Consider the following 9,770-nt stretch of genomic DNA (forward strand, 5'->3'; position numbering starts at 1 on the left):
GACAAGGGCTGCTCCTGCCATGGTAGGATGCTCCCATTTCAACACATGGGGTGGGAACCCCAGCACACACATTAGCTTCAAAAAGGGATAAAAAGGACCAAAAACAAAGAAAGAAGAGACAACTGTGACATACAATGCACCATACATGCCTATCATCCAAATTTCTGAGCCACAGTGAAGGATAAACAGGGTGAAGACGCTGCCGTATTCAAACAAAATTCTTTTATTGAAAGTGTAATGGAAATTTCTTCATATTGCTTTGATGAAATGAGAGACAGCAGCTGTAGACAAATATGCTTTTTTATAAACAAATGCAAATGGATAAGGTAAAAATAAGCATTTTTTTTAACTTGTACCTTTAAGCAACATAATCACAATATATACACAAAGAAAGCTAAATAAAGCTATGTTGAAACCAAAGTGTTTCAACAATACATTAGATAATTACAGATTGTGTCAATAAATACCCAGTTTTTAAACTGTTTAACAGGCGACTTTTTACACAGATACCAAGAAGAAAAAAAAATTATATATTTACAATTCAGTGCCCTGGGGAAAAAAAAAAAAAAAAAGAGAAAAAAAAATCTTTTTCTTTCTTTTTGGCACCAATACAAATAAAAGAATAAATTATTGAAAAAAAATCCACAAAGGCAGGAGTCATCCCAATCATTCATTTAAAAAAAAAAGTGTGATATTATATATATAAAATACGTGTATATATTTTATATATAAATATATATATGCAGAGAAACCTAGGAATGTTATAAAATATATTAGTGCCAATAAATACAGAACGGTACCAGACTTTCAACTGTCAGTATTTCTGATGCAGTCTTGAAGGATAGAAACTACCACCTAGGGAGATAACTGAAGAGGGGATTTTACAGTCTAAAAGAAACGATGACGACAACAAAATAATAATAATAATAATAACAATAATAATAATAATTATAATAATATATATATATATATCCAGGAAATCCTCCATCTGCCAGTAGTATTCCTACAGTCGCCCTCCTGCCCGGCGGGGGGGTCCCCAGGGGCGATGCTTTGCGGGAGGATGGGGCAGCGAGCGCGGGGCGAGGACGTGGCTCCGCTTCCGAGTTGACCGGCTCAATTCCAGAGAAGATGTACAATTAAATAGGAATAACAACGATTAAAAAAAAACCCCAAGCAACCCAGCCTTCGCCGTATTCCGTACGCCAGAAGTTTCCTAAACTGCCCGCAGGTTGTGTGAGGCACCTGTGGATGAGCAGGTACCCAAGAGCAACCATCCCTGTCGTCGGGGATAGGAACAGTTCAGCCAATAGAAAAAATCCTCGAATCCATATTTTGGGGTTATTTCACCGTGTGTCTCTGCACCCCCGGGAGTTCCTTCCAGCTGCTCCCGGGGCTGGGGCTGGGACACCAGAGCTGTGTCCTCCCCCTGTGCTGGTAATGCCAGGAATCACTCCCATCAACAAATTTTCCAAGGGGGAATTTAAAGCCGATAGGTTTTAAATCCGTTTTGTTTTTTCCATACCACTGGTGTAGGCACTTAGTGTATCACTGACGTACAGATTTTATGTCCAGTTACATCTTGTGGCCAAATAGTGTCTTGTTCTCAAACTGATTTAAACAGCAAAAGGCCAAGGCAGCCTCCAGTATCCTTCCTATACAGGATCATTTATCTCATTTAAAAACCAAAAGCCTTTAGTTTTTCAGCTTTGTCTTCAGGTATTGTTCTTTCTTCCCTCAAAAACCGTACTCAAAAGATAAATAACCCAGTAAACTTCATATCCATCTGTTTTACTTAAATCACCTGATTCACCTCCATAAAAAATTAGTACAATCAGCCTGATCCACTGGATTTTGGAGCTGTGATATCCTTGGTGTTTGGGAGTCCTAAGGAGCACTTGCTGAGGAGCTTGAGCACAGTGTTGCTGTTTTGGCTTGCTCTCCCAAAGCCCCCCCGAGGGCTGCAAAGGTCCTTATCTTTACACCTCCCCACCGCTGCTAACAGTTCCTCTGCATATTCAGGCACCATAACTGATGGGGAAAGATCTCATGGCCAAATCCTCAGGAAACCAAATAAATTATAAAATATTTACAAAAAGGGGTTGGGTTTTGTTTCGTTTTGAGCTAGTTCTTGTTATTTCTTAAATAGCTGAAGGTTTTGCTTGTTTTGCTCTCCACAGGGATATTACGGAGACCAGACACCATCTGAGGGCTGAGAGAAACCAAGGAATGTTGCACAAACGCTTCCCTCATCCCTGCCCTCCCACCCACTTGTGTTCAGCATTTTTAGAAATGTGAAGTGAAGACCAAACAGTCAACATCATTCAGACTCAGAAAAACCAGGGTCATCTTCCTGTTGAAGACCTTATTGCCCTTCCAGGTCATCGACAAACCACAGTGCTATTCACGTACTACAGGTAGAAAATAAATAAATACAGATATATTATGCAAAAAAATATGATTGTACACATAATACATCTGAGGTATTACCAATTTAAATAAGGTTTCATGCTAGTTCAAGCTTCGGTGGCTAGTTAAATTCTGGAATTTGCAATAAATAGATGAAGAATGATTATGTATATAGTGTATGGATCTCTTCTGTAAACCTCGTCCGATTTAAACGCAAGAGCAGGTTGGGCTGACTCTTACGCAAACCACAATTTTCACAATAAAGTACAGCTTCAAAAAGTTGTCTTAAAAAGTTCCTGCAACACTGAAATGTTTCTAGAAGGGGCTGTGTGTACGACTGGCAACGTTAGCGAGGAGTATTTCTCAACGGGTCTTTTCATACAAAACACAAGGAAATTCTTATGTGAAAGTCTTTTTCCCCTCCCTCCCCTCCCCATCCCATCACGAGAGTTTAGAAATTTTTGCACAAACAGCGAGAGAACTGATTGTAGCTGCAGTATGTCAAAACGTCCACGTTCTATAAAGACCAAAAATAGTTTATCTGCTTAGAAAGTCTTTCGTTGTTGTTGGTTGGTTCCTCCTTATATTTGAGTAGCACATTGTTATCCTTCTGGTGAAAGTTTGCCCATCCAACTGTTCTTCCATTTTCCTTTCGGCTCCAGTCCTTGTTGCCTGAGACACACAGGTGTCTCACACTTTCACCGTCTCCATCAGCGATGACTTGATGGCATCCTCCAAAGTTGATTGTCTGTGAAAGGGGCCGGGGTTTCAGGTACGGATTCAGACAAACCAATGAGGGACTCCAAGAAACAGGAGCCCTGATCTCCAGCTTGCGGGAAGCCTGGGAAATTAGGCAACTGAAACTGTAACGCTGAGAAGTTATCGAGGTTCTCGTACTCCTTTAAGGAGTTGTAAAGTGGTCCCAAGTTATAGTCCGAGAAGGACTGGAAGAAATCCAAGGAGTCAGAGGAAAGGCTGAGGTCGGCATAGCTCTTGGAGCAGGGCTCGGTGGGGGATGAGGCGCAGCAGGAGAGCCCATCGCACCGCGCGTGGGCAGCATCCTCCAGCAAACCTCCACTGTCCTGGTTGGCATTCTCGTCCAGGCACTCCGAGAGGTGGGACAAGTGGCCAGGGACAGGCTTGGCCTCACTGCCATGGTCCTCAATGAAAGAAGTCAGCAGGGTGGAAGCAGCTGAGGTCATCCTGGCCATGGCCACCCTCCCCTCAGCATCCGAGTCGTTGAAGTGAAGGATGCGCGCCAAGCCATCGTCATCCACGTCCGACTGGGATTTGTCGGAGGGGAGACTCTCGTAGGGCTCCTCCAGGTCTTCACTGGGGTGGGAGGAGATGGAGGAGTCCGTCATGTCACTGCTGCGCTGTTCTCCCCCAGGGCCTCCAGGTCAGGGCTTGAACTGGAAGGCAGGTGCCAGCGGCACTGCGCGCTCCTCCAAGGAGCCCTTCCCTGCCGTGCATCCCAGAGGCGGGAGCCGCTCCCGGAAAGGGGGCTCAGCTTCCAAAACCTTCTCACTGCTCTGCTGCTGCTTCTCCAGCTCCAGTTTCATGATGGTGTGGATGAAGTGTGTCTGCACACGGGCCTGGTTGAACTCGATCCTGCCCTCGGTGTTGCCACAGGCCATCCTTGGTGCAGCCGCAGGAAAGGAGGTGTGATCCATCTGGCACAGGGAGAAGAAGAGGTGGAGGATTAGGATCAAACCAAGTGGCACAAAGTCAAAACCCGCCCGCAACTCACCCACCCTGAGAAACCAAGTAACAGCTGAGGGGTTAAAAGCAGACCAAAAAAAAAAAAAAGATGCCCTGTTCTTTTGAAAGGGTGTCATAAAAAGTTAGATTCAGTGAAGAAAATTAAAAGATTCAAAAAGAAAGCAAAATATAGTGGTCCAAAAGGAGACATAAGGGGGCAAACGTGGAGTTTTCTATTTATTGCTATTTATAGATATCATTATCTGATCTGCAGCAGCCACTAGAGGGGGGCTGTGGCCCACACATGGAGCACCCATGTGCACCCATCTGACTGTGTGCATCCACCTACGCCACCTCCAGCCTCCAACCACCACAGCAGTGCCCAGAATAGGGAATACAGCTCCTCAAACGCAGCTAGGCAGGCACCCATAAAAAAATAAGCTGAAAAATATAACACACTAATTGAATACAGAGGGATTATCCCACTGTGCAGGTGGCCTGCACAGCTCGCTGTGGGCTGACGCTCAGCTGACACTCCCACGTTCTCCTGAACGCGCTGGGAGTTGTGACACACGCCAAGGGAAAACAGAATTAAAAATAAAACCAGGGGGAGGGGGAGAAATCGCAGCCTTGCGTGAGGAGCAAGAAGCTTTCCCTTGCAGACATTCCCACGTGGCCCATCTCCAGCAGGAGACCAAGCAGGTACGGGTCTCGTGGGGACACACGTGGTGTGTGCATTCTCGCTGCAGGCTCAGAGGCACATCCCCACGGCTGCTCCAGCAGCACAGGGATTGCTGCACGTGTGATTTGGGAAGTGGACGCTTTCAAGTAGTGTCTGCCTTGCAGCCGGGGAGCATCTCCAAGACCTTTCCTCACCTGCTCCGCTCCGAGCGTAGCTGGGAGTGGCACACTTTATAGCTGCCCTAACCCTGTCCTGCTGGCTCCAAACCCCCTGCTCTAACACACAGCTGGAGCGTGGTGCTTCCCCACGCCCAGAGGTGAGGGCAGTACCTGACACTTAATGGCCTGCCAAGCTGCAGCTGCAGGTCTCCGGGTCGCAGACCTCCCGGCAGTCGCAGCCACAGTCCCTCCCGGGACGGCGGAATGTGTGTGCAGCTCCCCGCTTCTCCTCCTTGTCGATCTTCTTCACCCCCACGGCCTTCAGCCAGTGCAAACGTCTCTTCTTTGGCAGGGTAGGGCTGCAGGAAGAACCCATCCTCCGGTCCACGTTGCTGACGTCGATGTCATCGTCGGAGATTGTCATCGATGGTGAGCTGGTTGGCCTCCTGCGACTCCTTTGTGCCATTCATGGTGAGCTAAGGGAAGAAATGGACAGTATTAGTGGCCTGTTTGGGGACACAGAGCCATCAGCATCCCCATATCAGGGGAAACTAGAAAGGATGACCTGCTTGCGCCCTCCATGATGGCCAACCCCAGGAACAACATCTGCGTCAGAGCCCCCCAAAGATCTGACAGGGGTTGCTTCCTGGATATCAAGTGTCTAAATCAGAGATGAAAAGATTTGGGGGAGATGCTGAGAGGAGTCTCAAGTCTAGGAATAGAGAGGTACTACCAAAAGAATAAAAACATCTTCAATGTCTTTTCCATCACTTTCAAAGACGGAGAACCAAGTGAAAAACCCACGCTGGAGCCTGCGTTTTTGGAGACCCAAACAGGGCTAAGGACTGATGCCCCCAGGTCTCAGAGAGGCTCCTACTGAAAAGCTGGCCAATTACTAATGACAATCCACCAACTTCTCATCAACCCAGCCCATGCTCCTACTCACTTTCCATTTCAACGCTTCCAACTTCTCCTCTTTTAATTTCTCTTCAAGTTTCCCCCGACGGAACGTTTTCCTGCTCCTTTGAAAACTCCGCCAGCGTGAACTGCCGGGAGGAGCTGTGTTTGCTCACCATACCCCAGGGTACAGCCCCCACGACTAGGCACCGCTCGTGAACCCCTGGCAGCGTGGGAAGTAAAACACAGTGACCCGGTCAAACTCCACATTGTTCTTCTTTAGTCGCTTGGATTTCTTCAGGATAGACGTGGCTAAAAATGGAGGGGAAAAAAAAAAAAGCACAAAGTCAGTGCTGCCATCCTGCAGATAGAATAGAAATGTTACAAACACCAGGACTTATAATTACTCTCTCAACAGGGACATGATAGGACAGGGCTACATCATTGCTTGTAGCCAATCAAGGCTACATCGTTGCTTGCAGCAATCGAGGCTACATCATTGCTTGGTTGTGTTTTAGCAGCTAACACTTCAAAGGTGGGACGAGGATGGAGAGAAAACTAAGCCAAGTCCCTGCGCATCGGAGTCACCGATGAGACTGACCCCACGAAATCGGTTGCTCTAGGCTTCTCCTTCCCGCTTGACTTCCCCCAGGAAAACACACATTTGCTTATTCTTCACGTGCAGCAGAGCATAACGAACAAGCAACCAGCCATCCTACACGTCCTGTCCTCTCTAAACCCACACACCCTGCCCCACATTCAGGAGCCCCATGGTCTGCTCCTGGGATGCTGGAGCACCGGCACTCCAGCACTGCATGCTCCAGCTTTTGTGGCAGGGCAGAAAGTAGCCCAAATGGTTGTTTTGTTGTTTTTTTTTTTCTGGTACTTCCTTTCACCATCCACTGGGAGGAACTCTGAATCTATAGGTTTATTCTCAAGAGACTCATTTGAGAGCAGCTGCAAAGATGTTAATCTTCGTGCAGGTGATCCCAGGGTAAACATGGCAACACATGACTCTGGTTTATCTTAAACTGCTGAAACATGCTACACACCATTTAAAGAGGAGACTCTCCAGAAATACCTGGTCCTGCACATCTGCACATGCAACACAGCAGATGTAGGAGGGACTAATTAGTCAAGGCAGGTTCAGAGTCAGTGAGTTTCCACGAACGTAGCTGGCCAAGAAAGCAAGTGAGGCACAGCAGTACTGGGCTACACAGCTGCAAGAGAGTGCAGGAACAAGATCCAGCTGCACCCAAATTTGGTGGTGGGGGTATTTTTGGTCCTATTCTTTGCTGATGAATGGGTGCTTTGGTGGCCACCATGGAAATTATGGGAAGAAATAACCCAGAAAGGATGGGTGACTCCTGCAGAGCTGGGACTGACCCCTGTTCTTCAGGTGGAAGAGACACAGGCCAGGATCCAACAAAAGGACTGTGAAAACCTGAGGAGCTTGGCTGGTTTGGCTTGGCCCCGAAGGCTGGGAAAGTGCGAGACTGGACAGTTAGCTGCACCCACATTTCACAGGTCTCACTTGCCAAAATACAGCGTTTCAGTTTCATGGGGAAAAAAAAAAAAAAAGAAAAAAGAAGTGTTCACCCAGCTGTGTCAGCAGCTTCTGCTCAATAGCTGGGGGTTCACACTGGGTGCTGCAGTGGCTCTGATGATATCTCTGCGCTGCGCGTTGCACTTTCATAATAACCTTGACTCAATCTTCTAAAACACGAGCCCTTTATCAAAAGGCAAGTTAACCACTGCGATCATCTATCGACTGAGCTGCTGCACTTTGGCATTTGCTTCTCTCTCCCTGCACCCCTCCTCCAAAATTGTTTTCCCATTCCTGACCCTTTTCCAATTGAGCCAGGGAATACAAAAAGTTCATTGTTTTGTCACAAAACCTGGGAAGACAAGCAAGAATGAGACTCTTTATTATTACAAGACTTCTAAAGCCTTTTCAGACCACTGCGTGTTTGTGTATGTCTGCTAAGTGGACCTTAACTGCTATATACAGTGGGTGTTCAGTATAATTACTAGGCTGAACTTTTTCCACCATGAAGATGTTCCTCTATTGTATCTTTTATTTTTCCCTTCACATAGCAGATAAAGGGTTTTACAACCTTGCCTCCTGTATGTTTTCCTAAAAGCTCTCAAAACTGATATTGCTGGGAAAACAAAATAGCATTTATCTGTACTAGCAGCGGAGGCAATGTCAAACATGTCATGTTCTTTGGCAAAGTACCCAACTCATGTAGGAAACGAGTTCTGAAATGGTAATTACACTACTGGTTAATCATTTTTGAAAAACAGTGTTATGGGCCTTTGCTGTCTGATTAATTTTTGCCTATGGAACAGCTTGACAGGGAATTGAGGGCTGGTGGGATGGTCCTGCAGCATGGGCTTGGAGGCATCCACATGCCTCTGCACATCCAGGTCCTTGGGTTTCTATTCCTGGAAATTTGGACTTCAGCAAAAATACGATAAAGCACTGACAAATACTGGGAGGAAGGGCTGAAGAAGACAACCCTGAGGATGCTGGATGATTATAAATTGGTGTCATGACAGGCATTACAGCCACTTCCACTCATAAAGGTGTGCTCCAAGGGGGGGACTCTGCATGGTGAAGACCCACCAGCATGCTACAAAAAACCCATGCAGAGGCATGGCTGATCCCAGGAAAGGGGTGCTGGAGATACTCACGGGTGAAGCTGGATGTTAAGGCAGAGCTGGGCTTGGGCTCTCCACGGGAGCTCTCCTCGTCAGTCTCCCAGCCTGAGGATGCTGAGGAGGAGAGGGGGAGCAGGAGGAGGAGGAGCAGTAGGTACTGTCAGCCCCCAGCTTTCATACTTCCTTTTCAATACTCCGCTCATGTTGACGCCGTATTTTTTCATATAACTGGAAGACAAAGGAGGAAAGCAAAATGAAGCCCAGGAAATAATGGCAGTTTCTGATGATGGACAGAATGGCTTTAGCCCCCCCCCGCCAACAAGGCTCCTCCACCAGATCCACTTGGCCATGCAGATGTGATTCCCAAAAAGTGCTCCCCCCAAAATACCACACCTTACTATGCTCACTGTGAACACTGCTGAATTACTCTCACATTTTACAACACTGGAGAAAAAACAACTATCCCAGACAACAAACTGTCCAGAAACCAATTCAATCAACACAAATGTTATCAAACAGTAAGTATTACGTTTTGCTTACTAATTCTTTTATGTTCGCTCTCCTTACCCAGATCGCTTTCTATGCAGTTACAGCTTTAACGTCTTGCTAATTACAAAAATAAGCCAGTTTGCAGAGAACAATCTGTTGGCATGATTTACTTGCTACAGCCCCCCGGGGAAACAGACTTATTAAATGAAGCACTGAAATACAAATATATCAACTGTGAAGAACAGCCCTTCTCCTCACAGTGCCTTTCATAGTCAGTCCCCCATTCAATAAGCTATTCTTGTTTAGGCTGGGTTATGTATCAAGCATAGTAGCAATTAAAAACAATGCAGCTAATTAAAAACAAAGGAGCTCTGTATTTGCCTAGATTCCTAAATTTCCTTCATGCTTTGCCCCTGCTCATCCTAAATATATAAAAAAAAAAAAAAAGAAAAACCAAAAATAACTGGTTGCATCTTTTTAAACTTTGCTTTTATAAAGTTTGCACAATTTCATGCAACAAAAAAAAAAAAAAAAACCAAAAAACACACAACAACAAACAAACAAACAAAAAAAAACCACCAAAAAAAGCCACAAAAGCTACAAACTTTGCCTACAATAGGTTTGGACAACACTCTCAGGCACATGGTGTGATTCTTGGGGTGGTCTTGTGCCCGGCCAGGAGCTGGACTCAATGATCCCTGTGAATCCCTTCAACACAGGATATTCCATTATTCTAATGAATATTAGCTCCCACCCAAGCTGGGATGCTCTTG

General features: G+C 46.0%; 1 protein-coding gene across 1 annotated transcript; it reads right to left on the reverse strand.

Annotated features, from left to right (window-relative positions):
* Positions 1–207: 207 nt before the first annotated feature.
* Positions 208–9,533, reverse strand: CSRNP1 (cysteine and serine rich nuclear protein 1). Its single transcript, XM_032699305.1, is given in 16 exon segments — positions 208–3,146; positions 3,149–3,575; positions 3,577–3,629; positions 3,632–4,079; positions 5,119–5,130; positions 5,132–5,293; positions 5,295–5,329; positions 5,332–5,365; positions 5,367–5,423; positions 5,894–5,953; positions 5,955–6,026; positions 6,028–6,054; positions 6,056–6,156; positions 8,542–8,640; positions 8,643–8,681; positions 8,684–9,533. Coding segments are annotated over 16 exon segments (1,851 nt in total). The 5' UTR covers positions 8,859–9,533; the 3' UTR covers positions 208–3,096.
* Positions 9,534–9,770: the final 237 nt, after the last annotated feature.

Source organism: Chiroxiphia lanceolata, chromosome 1 (genome assembly GCF_009829145.1).
Source record: "Chiroxiphia lanceolata isolate bChiLan1 chromosome 1, bChiLan1.pri, whole genome shotgun sequence".
In the NCBI taxonomy this organism is placed as follows: Eukaryota; Metazoa; Chordata; class Aves; order Passeriformes; family Pipridae; genus Chiroxiphia; species Chiroxiphia lanceolata.